The sequence below is a fragment of the Mixophyes fleayi genome, chromosome 10, assembly GCF_038048845.1.
Source record: "Mixophyes fleayi isolate aMixFle1 chromosome 10, aMixFle1.hap1, whole genome shotgun sequence".
Classification (NCBI taxonomy): Eukaryota; Metazoa; Chordata; class Amphibia; order Anura; family Limnodynastidae; genus Mixophyes; species Mixophyes fleayi.
This window is the reverse complement of record NC_134411.1, coordinates 32,719,529-32,741,881: the sequence shown is the minus strand read 5'-3', so window position 1 is coordinate 32,741,881 and position 22,353 is coordinate 32,719,529. Positions and strand designations below refer to the sequence as shown.

The following is a 22,353-nucleotide window of genomic DNA, read 5'->3' as shown; positions in this document are numbered from 1 at the left end:
CGTCACGGTGTCCCAGAGTTTAGCATGTGAGTATGTATGTTCTCCATCTGTTTATTTGGGTTTCCGCCGGATTCTCCCAACTACTGGTAGTTTAATTGTCATCTGACAAATTTAATCCTAGTGTGTTTGTTTACGTGGTAGGGAATAACCGGGGGTTTCCTAGTACCTGGAAACCCCCCTCCAAGCCAGGGGCACTGTATAATTGAGGTGGCTGGACCCTGCTCCCGCTTCACACGGCTCTGCTTGAAAAGGGAGAGCTGCGTGCACCTAATAGTAGTGCACGCAGCATTGCCCATGTAAATTGTGGGGATAAGAAGAGTTGGAGAGCAGCCAAGCACTGTCTAAAATTATAGCTATGCCCCTATACATGCTGGTCACGCCCACTGACAGCGTGGTGTGGAAACCCCCCTCTACAAACCATGCGTTTGCCCCTGTAAAGATTGTACCTTCCACTAGGGCAAAAACTATAGGCCAGTGAGGGGCGACGTGAAGCAGCTGGAGGGCCACATGTGCATTCAAAGAGGCCACACAGAGGAAGGAGGGAGAGCCCAGTGCCGTCTCTCCTCCGGGTATGCCGCGTGACCTCCCTGCACGGAGTAGAGGAGGTCAAGGGACGCGGAAGTCAGACACCCCCGTTCTGATAAGACCGGGAGCAGCCGCTGGGTGGCTGTAGGAGAAGGCTCAACGGGCCAACGGGCAACCTGTTACCCACCGCTGTTGCAGGCAATGTATAAATAAATGGTAATAATAATAATAATAGTAATAATAATAATAATGAGGGAAAAAAATCTAGGGCTGAGACAGTTTCTGAGAATTAGGGACAGCTGCCAGATTTTTATTTTTGTATAATTTACACCAAAAGTATAAACGGGGTCACCGAAGGCTCCAGTAGTTGGATATCGGTGGCAGCTCGTTGCTCGGTGCAATACAGCTGAATTATTGGCGACATAGAAAACTGGACAGATGAACTTAGATGGAAGTGTTGTGCAGCAGGAAAGAGCTTTAATTGCAAAATGAAATCCCTATAGTGCCTCTAGGATCCTGCTCATCCTTAGCTCTCAGCCTCTACTCTGCAGAAATAGTCTGGGGGATGGGCACTAAAAGTGCCCAGATCTCACCCATCCTGCCACCTAGAGACTCAGGGTCACCTGTGTATGAAAGAGGGGAGTCCCATTTTCAAACGCTATGTTCCTTTAGTAGTTATTGTCTGGTGATCACCAGACGATAATATCCTACACTACAGAAATCGTGAAGAAGTCCAGAGATTTCTGGGGTTATAATGCCCAGATCTCCCCCATCCTGGCTGCAATAAACTCAGGGGTACAACAAGTGCTGTACGCTATCTAGTTTTCAAAATGGTATACCTTGTTGGTCTACCTGTATTATTCCTACACATGTTATGTGTTTTATTCAAGACTAACTAGCAAAAAAAAAAAAAAAAAGATGCATTATCATTTTCAAGTGCATATTTCATTATGACAACGTACGTGTAGAACGCGGCTTTATACTGTTTAGATGGATTGATTCCAAAGGCAGAATGCAAAGTATTTCTTGGTGGAGTTTACAAAAGAATAAAAAAAAACACACATTTGCTTTTAGTTCACTTTCTTGCAATTTCAATTAAAAAAATATATATTTTTCCTCCACTTAGGGTAGATTCATTTCTCTGCGTTAGGAATTATAAACAAACTAATGGTATTATCTGAAAATTCAAAGACTTCTGAAAAAAAACCAAGGTATAATTTGTGGGTACCGCATAAACAAATGACTGATACTGATGTTGTAATGAGACCCCCCCAAAAAGTGCCAAAATAGCAGCCGTGAAGGTGTTAATTGCACTGTGGTACAAATACTTCAATCATCCAATGTTTTAGGCGTTACCAAACTATTAGTGTCATAGGCGAATGCCAAGGTTCTCCGAATGGTTGCAGGGATGTAAGGTAGATACAACCTGGATATCTGCTAAATTCCCAATGCATTTCTCTTCTGTAGTTTCCATGCCACAATATATGCCTTCTATATGATATAAAGCCTATAGACCTCAATATAGCATGCCTGACATTTAATATTAGTCTCACTCGATTAACGAGAAGGGATGGGTTTTTTTTTTGGCATAGGGACATTCAGACTCTTCAATAGCAATTGTATAAGTGACTAACACTAACATAGTGAGATCCTGGAGCATATAGAAAGGACAGACTATGATCTCTTTGCAACTGTTCACTTTTGTGGTCTTCTTCCCGGGACCCCCGCTGTCGATCTCCCTTGCCCACCCAAAGCAGCTCAGAAGGGACTGCCTGATGATGAGGAGAGCCCTGATTGGCTTACCATGGCGGTCTCTGATTGGTGTAAAGACAATCCATACAGATTTTGCCCACAAGCCAAAAGTAGCCACATCAAACCGCCGACAGTTTTCACCCGCTGCAGAATGGGTAAGCCCACACCGCCTTCTCCGGGGCAAGCTTCCACACTAGCGGGAGAACAAATCTCCTGCTCAGAGCCATTAGATAAATTGGGGCAAAAATCTTGGAATCACAGGAAGATGTCTTTAATATTATTATCATTTATTATATAGCATTTGCATTCGCATTTGTCCCTGCCCTATTGGAGCGTAAAGTCTAAATTCCCTAATACACAGACGCACACACACAGATGCACACACACATGTACACACACAGACTTGCACACACACAGACGCGCGCACACAGACGCGCACACACACACAGAAGCACACACACACAGACGCGCACACACAGCCGCACACACACACACCCGCGCACACACAGATGCGCACACACACATACACCCACGCACAGGGCCATCTTTTCCATTGGGCACGATGGGCAGCTGCCCAGGGGCCCCACGGGCACGGCTCTTAATGAGAATAATCCTGCAAAAGAAAAAAACTGCAAAAAAAACCTACAAGGGTCACTGAGCAAGTACATCTATCTATCTCTATATATCTATATCTATATCTATATCTAGGGGCCCCGGTGCACTGCTTTGCCCGGGGGCCCATAATGTTGTTAAGATGGCCCTGCCCACACACACACAGACACACATTTTAGGCAGCAGCCAATTAATCCACCAGTAGTTTTTGGAGCGTGGGAGGAAACTGAAGCACCCAAACACATGGATAACATACAGACTCCACACAGGTAAGGTCAGACAGTGAACTCATGACCCAGTGCTGTATATAGATATGCCAGTTCAGTAAGGATGGATTGGATCTAGGATAGATGAATGATATTGTGGTTCTACAGTACACGTGCTGTAACATGAACACTCAGATTCTCTGGACAGATACCGTCTGATCTAAGCACAAAGACAAAACAAACAGGCAAAAGAGTGACATAAATCAAACTTTTGTTTATCTTGAGACATTTTTTCCACATGCCTGTAAGCTGTGATGTGCCGGAGTGTTTTCCTTGTTTCCATGACTCTCCCAGTTGTTTGTAATCTTTCACATATATTGCGCCACTCGCTGATTCCGAGCCGGGCTTCTTGCTGTGCGATCCAAGGTATCCTGCCGTGGCCTGTGGTCGTTTCCCCATTATATAAAACGGCCTCAGAGATGTCACGGAGGAGGGGGGGGAATCTTCCCAGTTACAGCCCCATGTTTATATGTATTCTTTATCCTTAGCCAATACATGGGGACTCACACATGTCTAGTTACGCACCTGATACTTACCCATTGTTGTGGCATACACAGGGCAGGGGGGCATCTGCCCCCAGGCTGGTCCCATAGTGGGCTATCTTGGACTGGGTCACTGGACCACATACATTTGTTTTGCCTTTAAAAAGTTCCTAATAGGCTGCTGAGCCGAGTCCGCTTCCCCCCTACCAGGCTAAAATTTGCCAGCCCTCCCCTGCATGACCCCCCCCCCCCTACACACACATACACACACATTTATGGCGCCCCTGTCTCTCATATTTCCGCTGCGTGTTTTAATTGTATTTGTTTTTCTGTGTGTAGTGAACGGGGCTCCAGACATTGGTGGCTGGTCGTAGGGCCATAGCTCTCAGCTTCCTATTGGTTTATGTTTATGTTAATGTTACTAGATTGTATACAAATTTCTATAATGATCTTTGTAGTGTATAGATATAATTAGAATGCTCTGTGCATTATATAGATGTTACTAGATTGCTCTCTGTATTGTATAGAGATTACTATAATGATTTTTGCAGTGTATAGATATCATTAGAATGCTCTGTGTATTATATAGATGTTATTAGAGTGTTCTCTGTATTGTATTCTGGTAACTAGAGTGCTCTGTATTGTATAGAGATTACTATAATGATTTTTGCAGTGTATAGATATCATTAGAATGCTCTGTGTATTATATAGATGTTATTAGAGTGTTCTCTGTATTGTACTCTGGTAACTAGAGTGCTCTGTATTGTATAGAGATGACTATAATGATATTTGTAGTGTATAGATATAATTAGAATCGTCAGGCGCCGCCTGTAGATCGGGACGGAGGTCCCGCTGAGTGCTCGGCGTGTCTGGTTGCCTAGCAACCAGACGCGTCACTTCTGCCCGCTCGGCCCAGGCTACAGCTCTGTAGCGTTCCTGTTGCTAGGCAACTGGACGCTGCTCTCAGGAAGCGATACGGCGCTAATTTATGACAGCGCTGCAGCGCTGAAACTGATTGGGCATCAGTAGTATTTTAGGCTCCCATGGACCCACCGTCTGTGCCAGAGTTTCAGGTCCTTTCCTGTCCTCCAGCGTTCCAGTGTTCCAGTGATTATCTGTTTCCTGACCCTTTGCCTGTCTCCAGACTATTGCCGATTTGCCTGTGACCTTTGTGACCCGGATTGCCTTGACTACCTTTTTGGATCTCCATTTTGTACCTCGCTGTCAGCACGTTACCGACCCGGCTTGACTCACTACCCCTTCGGATTCTCCTTCTGTACCTGCATTGCCCGCACCATTGCCGAACCGGCCTGTCGGACATTTCTCTCGTGCTTCACTATCTGACTCATGGAAGGACCGCGACCTGCGTGTTCCCTGCAGCTGAGTCCATCCCTCCTTGCGAAGGTCCCTGGTGAGCACCAGGGGCACGTTAGACTCCGCACCTTCCTCCGAGTAGTGCCAACGATAGCAGGTACACTATACTAAGTGGTGACAAGAATGCTCTGTGTATTATATAGATGTTACTAGAGTGTTCTCTGTATTGTATTCTGGTAACTAGAGTGATCTGTATTGTATAGAGATGACTATAATGATATTTGCAGTGTATAGATATCATTAGAATGCTCTGTTTAATATATAGATGTTATTAGAGTGTTCTCTGTATTGTATTCTGGTAACTAGAGTGATCTGTATTGTATAGAGATGACTATATAATGATATCTGTAGTGTATAGATATAATAAGAATGCTCTGTGTATTATATAGATGTTACTAGAGTGCTCTCTGTATTGTATAGAGATAACTATAATGATATTTGCAGTGTATAGACATCATTAGAATGCTCTGTGTATTATATAGATGTTACTAGATTGCTCGTTGCATAGAACAGAGGTCACATAGAGCTGGTAGGTGATGTATCTGACTATAGCTCTTAGAAGGTATTATAATGCTCATATTCTCATTACAGCGCACTCCTTGTGTTTGGCCCCCAGGCCCCCTCCTGCCACCCCTCCTCCTGTGCTGAGACCTGCTGAGCTAAGTATTATTATCAGAGGACAGATATACCTCTATATTAGTCTCTTATCCCTCCTGTACTTCCTACCGTCTTCATGCCTTAATATCCTCCAGATCAGCAATTGTATTCTCTGTAAGAGGATCATATATTGACAAGTGATATTGATGATTTTGTTTATTGCCCCTGACCACAACTTATCAATAATATCTTGCAGAGTCAGCTGAGCGATAATCAGTCATCTCAGCAATTCTGTCCCAGAGCGTTAAGGGTTAATTTACCACTTTGCCTGGGCGATCTCGGGGGAAGATATGGGCGTGCGTGACCCTGTTCTGGCATACAGAGCGCAACTGGAAGCCCAGACTAATAAATAAAAACAATTCTAAAATACATTGTTAAAGAATAGATTAAAATGATAAATAAAGAATTAAAACCATTGAGTGACAGCTCAGAAGCAGCTGTAACGTCCATTTCCCTTTCTTACCACCTGGTAGTGCTAGAGAGCAGCATGAAGCAGCCACTGGCGTTTGGTGCAATTCTGATAGGAAATCCTGATTTTACAAGATACTGGATTCTACACCTTTAATATCAACTGCAAATTGCATTATACCATTGTACGGTCATGTCACTATTTGCTTTACCTTCATTTTGCTATTTAACAAATTTGGGAAAGTGAGGGTATCTCTCAGTGGGACATATCTCCATCTAAAATGTTGTTTCTTTAATTTGGGTTGAGACTGAACTACTCCCTATACCTCCTCTCAATTCTTCCTAACAGTGTCCGCCTGGAGGAAGTCCAAGGTCCTCTTCCCACCATCGGTCAAGTCTTCCTTGTGGACCTAAAGACAGGTCTAGTGGCAGGTTATAAAGTGAGGAGATCGTGTCTTTTTGTGTGGGAGAACAGAGCATAAAGGACCAGACTCAATTTGGCGCGAGGAGTCGCAATGTGCCTCTGAAACAGTCCGCGGAGACGCGTCACGTCAGAGCTGGGCCACCCCAAACCCTCTTCCCCTCCTCTAAAAAAAACACCTCTTGCACCTGTCACTGGTACAAGTGGAATTTAAGGGCGTCTCTCAGGGGGACATATCTCCAAATTGGGTCAAAGTGCTGTGCCCTCACATTGGGACTGTTCCACCTACATCGGGACAGTTTGGAGGTGTGGAACTCTTTCCCCTGCTTGTGCGGACTGCTGCCCCTCCCCAAACTCATACCTATGTGCCCCAACCGATGTGTGCAGATCGAACTGAGGTTTACTACCCAGTAGAGGGAACAGCCTCCACTGTGTACAGATGAAACCTTAATCATAACTTAATTCTGCAATTTTCATAAAACACAATAACAATACATAACGCAACTCCACTGCTCCCTACATCTCCATACATACTCCCTCCCGCCCCCTCCAGTTAGCCCAGTGGTTCCCAAACTTTTGCAGTTCGCTGCACCCTTAGAGTCTCCATAATTTTTTCAAGGCACCCCTCCAAAATAATTACTGAGCAGTCCTGTTTTAGAAGTATTTGGGTCAAAAAATTGTAATAAGTATTTAGGTCACGACAGATATACTTGCATACCTGCAGATATCTGCAACCAGGCACACTGCCCCCTCTGCAACCAGGCACACTGCCCCTCCTCTGCCCGCTGTCCCCTCCTCTGCCCGCTGTCACCCTCCTCTGCCCTCTCTCACGCTGTCACCCTCCTCTGCCCTCTCTCACGCTGTCCCCCTCCTCTGCCCTCTCTCACGCTGTCCCCCTCCTCTGCCCTCTCTCACGTTGTCCGTCCTCCTCTGCCCTCTCTCACGCTGTCCGTCCTCCTCTGCCCTCTTTCACGCTGTCCCCCTCCTCTGCCCTCTCTCACGCTGTCCCCCTCCTCTGCCCTCTCTCACGCTGTCCGTCCTCCTCTGCCCTCTCTCACGCTGTCACCCTCCTCTGCCCTCTCTCACGCTGTCCCCCTCCTCTGCCCTCTGGACCTCCTCTTCTGCCATCTGCCCCCCTCCTCTGCCCCGCGCCAGGCGCCAGCTATAGAAAAAAGAAAGCAAACAGAAACTTACCAATCCGCGCGGCGCTAGGACCCTGCAGCCTCCTCTCTCGCGCTGCTGTCACTGACGTCAATATTCAGTGACAGCTGGGGGAGAGAGGAGGCTGCAGGGTCCTAGCGCCGCGCGGATTGGTAAGTTTCTGTTTGCTTTCTTTTTTCTAGGGCTGGCCCGCGGCACCCCAGTGACAGCGCCGCGGCACCCCAGTGACAGCGCCGCGGCACCCCTGGGAGCCGCGGCGCACAGTTTGGGAACCGCCGAGTTAGCCAATCACCGTCAACTCGCTTCACTTCTGGTAACCACATATCATCCCAAATCCAAGATATCTCCTTTGCCACCACTGGAAAGATCTCCATCGTTCTATCAGACTATCCCTTCATTCATCCTCCGTCTCAATGCGTCTACCCAGGGCCGGATTAACCATAGGGCTAACTGGGCTACAGCCCAGGGGCCTCGCGCATCCAGAGGGCCCTTGAAAGTGCTCAACAGCAGTATTGATCGGTCGGGGGTGGGGGCGCCCCCGGCGTGATCAATGCTGCTGAGCACTTTCCCTGCAGTCCTTCCCTGGCGCGCTGTAGTCTCCTTACTGAGGAGATCTCGAGAGTCTCACTCTCACGAGATCTCCTCAGTAAAGAGAGTACAGCGAGCCGGGGAAGGACCGCAATGCCAGGAGAAGGAGGTAAGTGCCTTGGGGGCGGCTCGGATCACGGGGGGGGGGGGGGGCCTCACGGGGGAATGGAGGCCCCTTTAGCCCAGGGGCCTCCATTCCCTTAATCCGGCCCTGCGTCTACCCCTCCTTTCTGATTTCTAGATCCCCTTACACTGACACCCCCATGTGTCAACCGTAGGCCCCTTTCCCTTTAAATTGTAAGCTCTAGTGAGCAGGGCCCTCTTCCCTCCTGTTCTCATTACCTATAACTTGTGCTCACCAGCTACACTGTGCACCTCCTCCGTGGGCTCTCTGCCCATTGACTCCTCCTCCGTGGGCTCTCTACCCATTGACTCCTCCTCCGTGGGCTCTCTACCCATTGACTCCATTCCTCCATTGTCTTCCAACCTCTTTCAGTGGCTCTAAACCTGTTAGTTGCACCCGAACTGATGGGCACAAGTTACAGCTTACGCTAAATATACCCCTTGTACCCCATTGCCGATCTAGGCTATTATTAGCTTTGTTGAGAGTTGTAGTGTTATTTATTTGCTGTATTGTCCTGTTATACCATCTGCAAGGCCTTGTACCAAAATGCTACTTGTCTTATTGCAGCCAGGCCCGTAGACTTCCCCTGCAGGATGGAGGGGGTTAATGCGACCAATTTATCTGGAGAACGGCGGAGGGAGAACAAGATGACAAGTGGTGAGGTGAGACGAGATCTCATGCAGGGCGATGGCACCTCAGCTATTTTTACCTCAGATTCGGGAGGGAAGGGTACTCGATAAGTTATGGGCAGATAGCAGCTTCTCCTTCTAATCCTTTCACATTAATATCCTGTGTTTCTATAGCCAACAGGAGCCTGCGGGTGTCAGATCAAACACACGGGAGAAATGTATTATTACAACAGGCGCGACAGTGAGGACAAGTACTCATCCTAATCTGGCTCTACTTTACTAATAATCTTCCTGAGTAAAATTATTTAAAGGGAAGGTATACCCTATTGATGAGTCATTTCTTTAAAAGTTCAGTAAACTGTGTTAATCTGTGCAGGGAACCTCAAAATGATCTGTATATTTTGCATTTATTAACAGCTCAAAACATATAGGGCAGATTTAAGTTCGAACAAGGATCGCGGAACTTGAGTATAATTCCAACCGTAATCGAGAGCTACTTCACTCAAATTGGACATATTTTTGCATTTAACCCTAAATCATGCCCTAAATTTGATTTAGAATGGGAATTTCTGGCACCTGTAATCTCCCCCTATGCTCTGTACTCAAGAGAGTGTGAACTGATTTTCGAGTATTTAAGACTGACAGACAGATCAGGGGCCTGATTCATTATGGATCTTAACTTAAGAAACTTCTTATTTAAGTCTCCTGGACAAAACCATGTTACAATGCAAGGGGTGCAAATTAGTATTCTGTTTTGCACATAAGTTAAATACTGACTGTTTTTTCATGTAGCACACAAATATCAACTTTAAATTTCAGTGTACAAATAAGTTATCAAGTATTTGTGTGCTACATGAAAAAACAGTCAGTATTTAACTTATGTGCAAAACAGAATACTAATTTGCACCCCTTGCATTGTAACATGGTTTTGTCCAGGAAACTTAAATAAGAAGTTTCTTAAGTTAAGATCCTTAATGAATCAGGCCCCAGATTATTATGCGTGCTATTTCAAAAGCTAGAGGATGGGAGGGGGATAATCTGGGTCTGGGTGTATTACTACCATAGAGTGATAATTATTTTATTTTTAATGACATACTGGTAGGTTAATTGGCTGCAATAAAAAAAAAAAAAAAAAAATTGACCCTAGTTTCTCCCTCTCTCTCTGTCTGTCTGTGTGTGTGAGTGTGTGTCTATAGTAGGGAATTTAGACTGTGAGCTCCAATGGGGCAGGGACTGATGTGAATGAGTTCTCTGTACAGCGCTGCGGAATTAGTGGCGCTATATAAATAAATGATGATGATGATGATGACATATGTAGTAAATCACTCTAAAATCCAGGTTCACTAATGATTTCCTTAAAAAACGGATCTTCATCAAACCTGAGGTGCACAATGATTTATACTTATATGTAAAGTTAGAAAAAAATGTCATATCTAAAAATGCTTTACTACATAGCTGCTAATTTTGAAGGTTGAAGAAGCATGAATGGGAATTATAAGAGAAAGAATCTAACAACAGCTTGCATGTACCAGTTTTACCCACTAAGGGGCAATATTGCACCATGTCTTTCTCATTTGCAATGATAAACCGTGGCTCAATTTTCATTGTCCTTTTACCATAAAGAATTTATGATTTTACGATTCGCTGACCACGTTAATAACAGTCTGAGGAAACATATCACAGTTTAGCCTCTAATGTTATCCTAGCGTGTATCCACATGTAGCACAATCTTAATCTAAACACTTGTATAATATTAATATCCGCTCTTCCAAAACACTTCAGCGGTTGTTCTAAATTATTTATTGAGTGTAATGTGACCAGCACAGTTATATCACCTATTTAGATTGTGTCCTGAAATCTCACTGTGATGCTCTATCCCAATAGGGACCAATCAGAAATTAGCTTTCATTATGTAAACTGTGCAACAAAAATGACAACTATAAGCTGATTGGTCGCTGTGGGTTATGGTACGTCTGTGTGCGTTGTACTATGTTTTTAATTAAGCCACAAGTTATGGAAAGCCTTAAAGCAAGCTTGTAGCCTACCAATAAACAAGGAACAAACTCATTGTATTAATATACAAAAAGAAAAATATTTTTTTACTGATTTATTGTTGGGTAAAGGTCAGCACAGTGGCTCAGTGGTTAGCACTTCTGCCTCACAGTGCTGAGGTCATGAGTTCAATTCCCAACCATGGCCTTATCTGTGTGGAGTTTGTATGTTCTCCTGGTGTTTGCGTGGGTTTCCTCCGGGTGCTCTGGTTTCCTCCCACATTCCAAAAACATACTAGTAGGTTAATTGGCTGCTGACAAAATTGACCCTAGTCTGTGTCTGTGTGTGTGTTAGGGAATTTAGACTGTAAGCTCCAATGGGGCAGGGACTGATGTGAGTGAGTTCTCTGTACAGCGCTGCGGAATCAGTGGCGCTATATAAATAACTGATGGCGATGATTATATTGCGGAGCTGCTGATTTTGGGCCTGATTCATATAGGAATGCAACGTGAATGCATCTTATATTTAAGAAAAAACAAACCTAACTTGCACGCGCGTCCACACAAATTCCAGTGCAAGCGGATCTCCAGAAACTTTTCCATTTGAATACGGGTATAAGTACGCTGTGGCTATAAGCTACTTGCTGTATGAAGACTACAGCATACACACAATGCATATATTTCCCATCAGAACGCATGCAAAAAAAAAATAATTTTTTAAAGAAAATGTAAAACTATTAATAATATAATCATTAAGAAAAATATATGCAAACATTTTTTTTTGGATCATGAAATACATAAATCAGGATGATCCTAATACGCACTGTACAGAAAATGTGTTTCAGTTTCTCTTACTTGAAAACGCATGTTCTGGCATGCATTTGTGTAGTCATCGCTATCAGTCAGCACTTACACCTCCCGGAGGTCTCCCAGCCTATCAGTGAGTGGGAGCAGCTGCATCGCGAGGGACAAGTTTAAAATAATAATATTTTTTTTTTAAAAAAAGTTAAATTCCAGGGGCCAGGTCAGGACGGGCCCCCTGGTCAGTCTCCGGGCCTCCTGCAGTCATACCCCCGTGCACATTACCTGCCATCGTGTTTCTGCAGGATATAGAGCTCATTATTTACAGAAGGACTACCTGTCTTTTTGGAGGAACCCAGGACACTTGGATACTAACTTATATTCATTGGTATTATTATAGTCTTTTGAGAATTGTGTATTACCTTTAGTTTTGCATATTGTGTGATGTTTTTAACTTTGATGTTGCAATAATTTCTTTTTATATAAAGTAATACTGCAATATTTATGCTGGTTATTGTTATTTTCACATTCTGATATCTGTTCAGTCCTACGGCACGGCTGTCCATGCATTTTTGGTACCCCCCTGATGCCGGCCCTGAGTCCACCTTTGGTCCTGTGACACAGACGCTGATGGCACTAAAGCCGGACGTGGTGACCCAGGCGTGTATGAATAGTAACCGGGAGAGGTAACCCATATTTGGGCTATGACACTGACTTACTTTCCAGCTGCCCCCTGTCTCTTTCTCCCTAATATTTTGGCTGGGCAAGAGCAATGTTTATGGGCTCTCAAAAAGCGATGGGTTAATCTGGAATATGAAACAATGCTGAATGAATAAATAGCTGTAACACATGTTCTCTCCTCCCAGCAGGGGTGTGATGGAAATCAGACTGTTCCCGCGTGCTCTGCATTTACAGCTCACATTTTGGAACATTGAAGAGTGATTAGGGATCTGCGTTAATGTCGCTATTATAACTGTCAGTGAAGAAAATTTGTTTATCAACTCAGATGTCAATCAAATAATTCTGCATCCTGTATTGGAGGTTCATTTTCCTTTTCAAGCTCCTGGACAATTGGGGCCACATTTAAAGGTAGGAGCAAAGCAAGGGAAAAAAAAGGAGCAATTTTGCATATTGGCCAAACCATGCTGCTCTGTGAGGAGGGAGGGGGGCAGATTTATAGTGTGCAGACAGATATAGATTTAGGAGGGGGCGTGTCCTAGCTCAACTCTAAATTGCAGTCAGTGACCTGAGCTTAAAATTTCTGAAATCAGAGGGCAATAACTTGCACTGAGATACATGACAAGTGTGTCAAGTATTTTAAATTCAGTCATGATGGGAAAACTTTCTCATATGTTTGTAAATATTACAGAATGTCCAGTCCTATTGGTTCAACTTGTAGTTTGTTTATTGAGGCCATTGATGAGACCCACTAGGGAACGTTCGTGTGAATATATGAGGCACAATGAGTTAATATGTGATAAAAACAAGATTGCAGTTGCTTAAGGGCCTCTAAACCGAAAACGCAAGCCGTGTTGTGGGAAATAGTTACTAATGACATTTACAAATACCGTGGATGGTGCAAGATTTTAGGAGTTTAAAATAAATTAATATATGGAAAAAAAAGGTTGGGATCATAGGTAAGGATTTTATTTTTCCTATGCACGACATACTTCCTGCCATTAAACATGAGAGCGGTGGATCTAGCATGTTAAGCACATTTTTATTTACATTAAATACTATTATTTTTGTTTTGGGCAGTTATCCTTTGATGCTGGAACACCTAAACGCAAAATTAAACCATTTCTCCATGAAGCTGCAGTTCCAGTATTCGTGCACAAGAGGGAGCTCTCGGACTGCTGCGTGTATTTACCAGATTTCTCAAAGTTACAGGAGGTCCTAATTAGGAGATACAAGGAGGGGTATTAGCAAACTGCATAATTGACATCTTCCCTGACCCTTCCAGAGAAGATTGGCTGTAGGGCAAAGCATTAACTGCATGACTTATTTCAGGGATGCCCCTTGTTGTAGTAACCCTTTTCTCCCAAATCCAGAGATTGGAAAACTAGACTATTGTGATACATTGTATATTAAATATGAAAGACGAAAAATAATAATAAATAAAAAAAAATTGTACTGAGGAGGATATCAACTGTTGCAGTCCCATCATTATTTGACATCATTAGTTATATAGCTGGTTTTTTTTTTTAGCTTCTGGGCATATATAGGCTAACCATTAAATTAGATGGTCTATGACTCTATGTAAATGGACAATCCTTATATATTTAAACGGACCTCAGCTCGTTGTATTAATTGCATACAGTGATCAAGCATCTGGGATCCTTCAGATGCTGGATCAGTGCTTAGTCTAGTGGGACGCACGACTCTGCCTCTTTAAGAGGAGGAGCTGTCGGGTCATGAGGGGGGCGAGGAGGGTGTGGGAATATTCTCTTCTTCATCTGGAAGATGCAAAGCTGAAGCTTCTCACAGCAGAACAGGGGGAGGGAGAGAGGCTGCCTGGTAAGACCCTGGAAGGAGACCACGCCACATGCACTGTGCACAGTGCCAGCCGGGTCCACTTGCTCTGCTCCTGGCTGCAAGGACAAGATCACAACTTTCTAGGAACTGACAGACACTGGCTGGCATGAGGGGGCAGCGGACAAAGCCCCAGACAGGCACAGTGAGGATTGCATAGGACGCAATGAGCTGCCTACCGTTATGTACCAGATGATTATCCTGCAATGTGCCCATTGTGGTCTCTCCAGCAGTTAACTCCAAGACACAAAGAACTACCTCCCTGGATGTGCCCACCATGGTGTGTGCTCACTGAGCGACAAATGGAGCAAATAATTGTCCCTGGGATGCGCCTAGAGAAGAGTGTGTAGCAATAAAAGGATGCGCCCTGTGAGTAATTGCGCTGCGCCCTGAGGGTGCCTGTTATGTGCCAAGCACTGTTCATGCTCTGGTAGGATGAGGGCTGCTTTGGCTGTGATTACATCTGGGATCTTCTTGCTAGTGGGGGGGATCTTCTGGGTTTTGAGAGACCCTCACCCCACTGAACACCCAGGATATATCGCCAAGAGAGCGCCCCGAGCTTTGCGCTTCCCTGCGCTTGCACCACAGACACCGCCAGTAACTGAGGGTCACTCTCCTGATCCAGAAGCTAAAATCAGTGCATACTCTGCGGACACCAACAGTCCCGTGAACCGATCACTAAACAGTGTTACTCTGGAGCAGGGGATCCTCTGGCCCCGGGCACTGGATAAGGCTCTACCCCTGGGCTTCTCGGATGAATACTCCTTGCGCTGGCAGGAGTTTGCGCGGACAGCCAGCGTTGTGTCCTTGGAGAGGGGCTGCGGGCGCAGCACCAACAGACTTGTCACCTTATCCGATGGGAGTCGGGCGTGTGTGCGCTATGGAATCAACCCGGAGCAGATACAGGGGGAGGTCATGTCTTTCTACCTGTCTCGCCTGCTGGGATTGCGAGCTGTGCCACCCTGTGTCCTCTCCAAAGTGGGCAGCGCGCAGTGGGACCCAGTACAGGCTGAGCTGGGGGGCACTGGATGGATGTCAGGGGCATTTGTCACCATCACCCCCTGGCTGCACAACTTGAGTGCAGTCCTGCCACCACTAGCCCTGCGTGCCGAGGATGGCAATCTGCGCCCTCTGCGCGAGGAACTGCGCTCTGGAAACGCTGATATAGTGGAATTGGCGCAGTGGGGGGACCTCATCCTGTTTGACTATCTGACTGCCAACTTTGACCGGCTAGTGAGCAATCTCTTCAGTCTCCAGTGGGACCCACGCGTCATGCTGCGTGGAACTAACAACCTGCACCGCTTTCCTGATGGGACCCTTGTACTACTGGATAACGAGGCCGGCCTGGCGCACGGATACCGGCTGCGGGACACCTGGGACAAGTACAACCAGCAGCTCTTGGGCACAGTGTGCCTGTTCCGCAGGGGGTTTGTCAGGAGGCTGCGCGAACTTTCCTTGGCGCGGAGCGCGGCTGAGGAGCTACACACGTTGTACATGGCCGGGGAGCCCCTGGCTGCGGAACTGGGTGTGTTGACTGAGCCAGAGGCGCAGGTTTTGCAGGATAGAGTGGGACTGATTTATAGACACATACAGAACTGTCAAAGCAGGTACAGCTGATAAAGGAGTATATGGCACAGTGTGTGCAGCCAGAAAGAGTAGAAGCTGTCACTGTCCAGCAGCTTGTGGGGTGGGAGAGGTTGGAGAAAGATGAAAGCTGTGTTTGTAAAAGTTTTGGTGCTGTAGGCTGGGTTTACTGTCAAGAGGTGTATTTACTACTGACCAGTATGTCTGAGCAAAATGTATGAAATGATGTCATAATGAGGTCTATTCTGTTACAGGTTGCCAAGGTGGATGTAAAGGTGATATTTTGATTAACACTACCTCTAAAAGAAATGGTTAGGTGGGTTCTTTCATATCTCACCCAGACTGGTGACTTCCTTTTGTTCAATGAGGTTTCAGTGTTGCAATAAGTATTGAGAGGTGTAATTAGCAGGGATGAGGGTATCCCACCAGCTGCAGATATTCAGGAAGCCAGAGACCTATATAGATTCTGTTTTGGGGCTGTTCCTGTCTCCCCTTAGTAGGAAAATACTCTGCTCAATATATATTTATGTCTTTGTCAGGTGGTAGCTGGAACAGAGTGGTCTTATACCGGTCTCTATAGAGAGTACTAAAACCATTAATTTGCTTATTATACAAAGGATAATAAGAGTGACCGGCAAGAGGTGTACAATGAAAATATGCAGCATAGAACTTTACAGTTTAATACACTAAGTTCCCATAACAAGTTCCCATAGGTGAGCTGGGACTAGTCCGATCTAGTGCATTTATTTAGAAAAAAGGTTGGTGTTATTTAATGGTGTGTGCAAATCCGTGTATCACGAGTTAGGGGGTTTAATACAGCGCAATATTAAAAAAAAACTACATTTATTGTTACTGGTTAACATCACATTCCTAGTCACCCCTTGACTAAGGATTTAAATTCTGTACACGGATTTTCCACATCAAAGACTAGCATTCTTAAACCTAGATTATCCCCACAACCCGTTCAGACCCTCTCCCTTTATTGACTAAAAAAGAGCGCTGGAGGGTTTACTCCTAATACAGCCTAAATACAACCAGAGAGCTAAATAGTTTAAGCTCATTAGTTGCAAAAACATTTGAAATGACTGATTGGTTTCTGAAAGTGACATTTACACTTCAGAAGTCCTGTGACTCCATACAACCAATCGTATATCAGCTTTGATCAGTCTCGTGAAGGCTAGATTAATGAACGCAAATCTCTGGTTGCTATGGGTTACGGCGTACTTAAACTGTGGATGTAATGCTGAAAGCATAGGTAAATTTACCAAAGGATACCACAATTCTGGGCTAATATTTCTGGTAAAAGAAGTAATACATGAACAATAGGAGAAGTTCCACTAGTTTTTGAATATAAGAGGATGTACCACACAGAAGGCTAGCCCAGAATTGTACCAATAATTTGTTTTTCTTCACTGTGTTGTTTTTAAATTAACCCTTAAATGTTGCACAATCGTTTTGTTCTTTTAGGATGTACAATTTAGGACCAAAATCCCTTTTATGAAAACATTAAGAGACATCACCCGGCGAAGGGAGCCATTCTGTGGGCCGATCCAGTATTCAGCTTTGTCAATTAGGAACTAGGCACATGAATGAGGCACAAAATGCCTCACGCCTCAGTAATGTCATTAGTTCCTAGTGCACGGATTGGCTGTATTCTCATGAATGCCGGCTCAGCTCGCAAACGGGCTACCTCCGTCACGGGTGGGTGAGACGTCCTCTATAAAGGACTAAGAAGTCTTCGTTACATGTTGTTTAACATTAAAATGGATGCTTCCGCATTTAATGCCATTATTCTGTTTCATTTACAAGAAAAAAAAGATGGTTTTATATTCCCTCTGAGCTGTAGCTGACAACGGAGGAGAAACACTGGATTTTGTATCGGTTTTAATGCTGTGTTAGATAGTTTGTCAATGCTATTTAAAGTGTGCAGAATTTCCAACAGATGGGGCGAGTGCTGGTCCAAGATAACAACTCTGGTGCTGTAACGTTATATATGAGATTTACATAAAGAGTAATGGCAGATGGTGAATAATATTTAACCTACATTAGAGCTGGATCACGTGATGTTTCAGTGCTGGTTTCAGTCTTAGTCAGTCTGTTAGAGGAAATAATTGTCAACATGCCACCTTAACGCATAGCCCAGGTTTAGCTGATTTTTCAAGGCACAGAAGTTGCTATTAACTAACTCTAAGCCTAAAATTCAAAAGTGCTTTCTAGGGACTATTTGCTATCATAAGTCCACCAATAAGACGTGTTAGGGGTAGCAACCAATCAGCTTCTAGCTGTCATTTATCTATTCTAGTACATTCTAAAATCTGATTGGTTGCTATAGGCAACACATCCAGTTTCCCTTTATAGAAGGTTTGATAAATCGACCCCTTCCTGTCTACGACGTGGGTCACTTGTAACATGTTCACTTACTGGCTGTTTACACTTAACGGATCCCCGGGAACTGTTTTTTTTGGGGGCTCCTGCGTTTCTATAATACAGTTCCGTGGGGGTGTGACTATGTGGAGCAATAAGAAGCCGCTTTTAGATTCTTATTGGTCCTCCCGCTCACACCCATTTCAGCGGCCAATTGCGATTGGTGAACGATCACTTTTATCTTGCGCTATACTACAGAAACGGAGGAGAGCCAGGACAAACTGGTTCGGATCCCGAGGATTCGATCCGGGGAAAGAGCAGTTAGGCAAATAATGTAACGAGTAACCAGAAATGCTGCTTTAAGCCTCTCATACATGGGCAGATAGGGTTGTTCAGCCCATGCAACAAGCAACCTAACCCATGGCCAATTTGTGGCCAAATTCAGACATTCTGCTGGAACCCTGGGGCTGGATTAGTGTGGTCCACTGATGATCACATGACCCGTCAGATAGCAGCGGTCACGTCTGGTCACACATTCCATCAGTCCCGATGGCAATCTGACACTTTCTCATATTGCCCAGTGCGTACATCTCCTGGGCCTAATTTGCACTAAACTGCGCAAATCTAATTGCGCATCGGCTGTGTGGGTTGGTGACTTTAGGCTTAAGCATCCGTGCACCTTTTATAGTAAATACCCCCCATTGAGTGTTTCTGTACCCAGTTTAAGTGCATGGGAAAATTATCAAAAATCTTGCACTAAATGTTATATAAAATGATAAGATGAAAAACGTCTCTAAAATAGTCAAAAGAAATAGCCCAAAGCAGGCGCGTTATACATGACCACTACTCAGTAAATGAGTCGCAATGCTCCGGGACACGTAGGCTCCCTCTCCAGTCATATATAGTCCATGTTCTTTCTTGTGATTCTGCCATTAACAATCACAGAAGTTCCACCTCCGGTATTTATAGGCGACGTACGAGGAATTGGAGTTACGGCTGTGAGAACACGGTGGGAATGACGTGAATGTGTGATCTCCTGGGTCGGATAACAAGGTCTGGTGGTGACAAAGAGACTTCATCAGGTTTGGCACAGACGGCCGACGGGCTGCGTTCCCTTTGGGAAGCCCCGGTTACGGCTGGGAGGTTCTGATAAATGGGCCCGATGCACTGCTAAAATTTAAGTGCTGTTGACCTCGGGGGGGGCCTGTAGCCTACGAGTGAGCGTAGCGATACTAACTCATCCACATCTCAGGAGCAGGTTATCAGGGATGATTTATGGAGTGTGCTGTGGTCACAGGGCCCTCTCCCGTCAGCTCTGAGTCATGTCATCTGCTTGTCAGCTGCTAATCTGATTGAAAAGTGCAAAGAAAGCAAATTGCAGAGAAGAAGAGAGGTTCTCTTCCCTCTGGTTATACTGCCTCTCAATGCTTCTTAACCCATTCATTTTAAGTCTGCATCAATACGGTTTAACCCTGGCAAAGCCACAGTCACAAAAGGCATTTACGGGTCGTACACCTCAGAGGGTGATATAAGATATTACTGTTACTAGGCCAATGATGAAGACCGCAGTGGAACTCACATTTAAACTACAACATTCTGTTTACAGCATTATCGTTCGTATCCCTATATTTTGTTGGTTAATTTGGTCATTCTAGACGACATTAGAAAAAGAACGTGGGTTCGATAATAGCAATCTCCCAAACTGACAGAGATATGATTGGATCAGATGGGGTTTTTTATCGGGCCAGGCGGAATCCGGGGACAGGGAGCATTGTGACCCCAACCATGTGTCCCAATTTGTCCAAACCATTTCTTCGGGGGTTGTTCAGAGCAGACATATTGGAGGGCGTGTGGTCAGTTTCAACAGTCCCCAAGTTTTTAACACTGTAAAGAGGCTACTGGGAATGGGTGTGTCTGCGTGGGTGTGTGCATGGATTGGAGGCAGGGACTAGATTGTCCAATCAGGAATGTTGGCTGGTATGGTTTAAATCAAAGTGGTATGAATGAGGATAATCAGAAGAATTAGGGAGGTTTCTACGTTATAGTCCCTGGGAACATTAGGCAAATTATCCACTCTGTAAGGTGTTTAGCCTCTTGTTTAAATGAGGCCGTCTCAATAGCTGTTCACGTGCATTGCCAAACAATCAATACATTACACATAAGTATCTTATCCTTTTAGGGCTAGGGTTAGAAAAAGAGACTAGAATAGAAAACACATTGGTGTCTAATAAAGTTGTATGAATAATGGTCCATGGCCAATCATATTCCATGGTGCCCCTTCAACACTGGTGCCATGCCAAATGCCCGTATTGCCCACCCCAAGACACAGCCCTGTCTGCTGAAGACCTATAGGGGCACACAAGCTAAGCAATCGGTTTAACACAAGCACTTTATTTCTTTAGTTTATTTATTCTTTTTCTAAAGAAAAATACTTTCTCTTTGCGATACCTTATCTAGATTTTGAGTGTTTCCACATTGTACTATAAACTCTAGAATAAAGCTGTGGATATTTGAATATAAATTGCGCTTCTGACTTTTTTTTTCTTTCTTTGTAAAATAAATGTCACAAATGCTTTTACTCGTTTCGATGGTAATGTAACCGCGTTTGATGCCGCACTCCAGGACAATGTAATCTTCCTTTGTCCTTTCTGGAGAGTTTAATATAAATGTGGGATTAGGTTACATGCCTATAGAAACAAATGCTCGGGGGCGCGTAAAAAAAAAATTCTGCACATTCTCCATAATCCGGGGCTGGCAGCATTCCAAAGAGTTTTATTTTTACAATGAGGTCATTTGGGGAGAAATAAAAAGGGTTGTTTTTTTTCGGAATTTCTCTTTCTGCAAAGAATGGATGAAAATCAAATAGACGAAAAAGGAATTTGCCATGTATCATCATCATCATCATCATTTATTTATATAGCGCCACTAATTCCGCAGCGCTGTACAGAGAACTCACATCAGTCCCTGCCACATTGGAGCTTACAGTCTAAATTCCCTAATATAGACACACACTCACACACAGACACAGACAGACAGAGAGGGAGACTAGGGTCAATTTTGTTAGTAGCCAATTAACCTACCAGTATATTTTTGGAGTGTGGGAGGAAACCGGAGCACCTGGAGGAAACCCACGCAAACACAGGGAGAACATACAAACTCCACACAGATAAGGCCATGGTCGGGAATCGAACTCAGTCATGACCCCAGTGCTGTGAGGCAGAAGTGCTAACCACTAAGACACCGTGCTGTATCCCGAGGAAGCCGCCGGTGACACAAATCATAACGCGTCAACCGCTTAGCGTCACGCCCGTTGGCTCGGCAGGAGTTAGTAAATTAGTGCAAGCGTGGGTCAAGTCCAATAAGGGCGTGGTCAAGTAAACGTGAGCGGGGTAGACCTTGGCGCAGATACAGCTGTCCGGAGACGTATCTGTCTAATGATGATCAGCTGAGACGTGTCTACGTTTTTTCAGGACGCAATTTACGCGTTTCAGAGGGAATCTGCGTCCTATTCTACACGAGGACCCCAGGAAATGAGCATTAACAGACTAGAGTGGGGTTAATTAAAAGCCGTTTTTACAAAGTAGAATTAATATAAATCTCTTTTTTATACAGAAGGAAAGTTCTTTTCAGCGCTGCCCCTCTTGTATTATTACGGAAACATATGATATGTAAACAGTTCATGTATAAATGTATGTTATATTCGCAGGCAGTGAAACAATCCGCTTATGTAAATAACACAGCGTCCTGTGCACACAGAACAATATATTATTAGGTGGGAGGCAATAAGTCTAATGCACATTCTCACAGCAGGAGCGATGCCTTTCACATCCCTTCCTCCAGACATTAATAATAATTCAGACTAAACGCTGATGACCGCATATTACAGCAGAGATCTGCATTGCTGCCTTAAGGAAAATATTGACAGGTGGATAAACCGCCTTGGGTTTTATCCCTCCGGTAAGTAATAGCGGAACTAATGCGTCAGGTAACAACAAACCATCCATCTTCTTTATAAGATCAGGAGCTCAGTCCTGAGGCGGCTTTAACCCTTCCAATACCGAAGCGTCTGCAATGCAGAAGTC

General features: G+C 44.6%; 1 protein-coding gene and 1 long non-coding RNA gene across 2 annotated transcripts in view; both read left to right on the top strand.

Moving 5' to 3' along the window:
- LOC142103953 (uncharacterized) overlaps window positions 1–22,353 on the top strand; it is a 396,555-nt gene that overhangs the window by 349,884 nt on the left and 24,318 nt on the right. Inside the window, exon 2 of the long non-coding RNA XR_012679468.1 lies at window positions 16,570–17,996. This is a non-coding gene — a long non-coding RNA (uncharacterized LOC142103953). The remainder of the gene's footprint in view (window positions 1–16,569; window positions 17,997–22,353) is intronic.
- Window positions 14,261–16,562, top strand: FJX1 (four-jointed box kinase 1). Its single transcript, XM_075188343.1, has one exon. The coding sequence runs from the start codon at window positions 14,759–14,761 to the stop codon at window positions 15,938–15,940; it is 1,182 nt and encodes a 393-aa protein (XP_075044444.1). The 5' UTR covers window positions 14,261–14,758; the 3' UTR covers window positions 15,941–16,562.

Bases quoted from the DNA above. Each gene is read 5' to 3' on its own strand.
- FJX1 (XM_075188343.1), top strand. From the start codon at position 14,759: ATGAGGGCTGCTTTGGCTGTGATTACATCTGGGATCTTCTTGCTAGTG.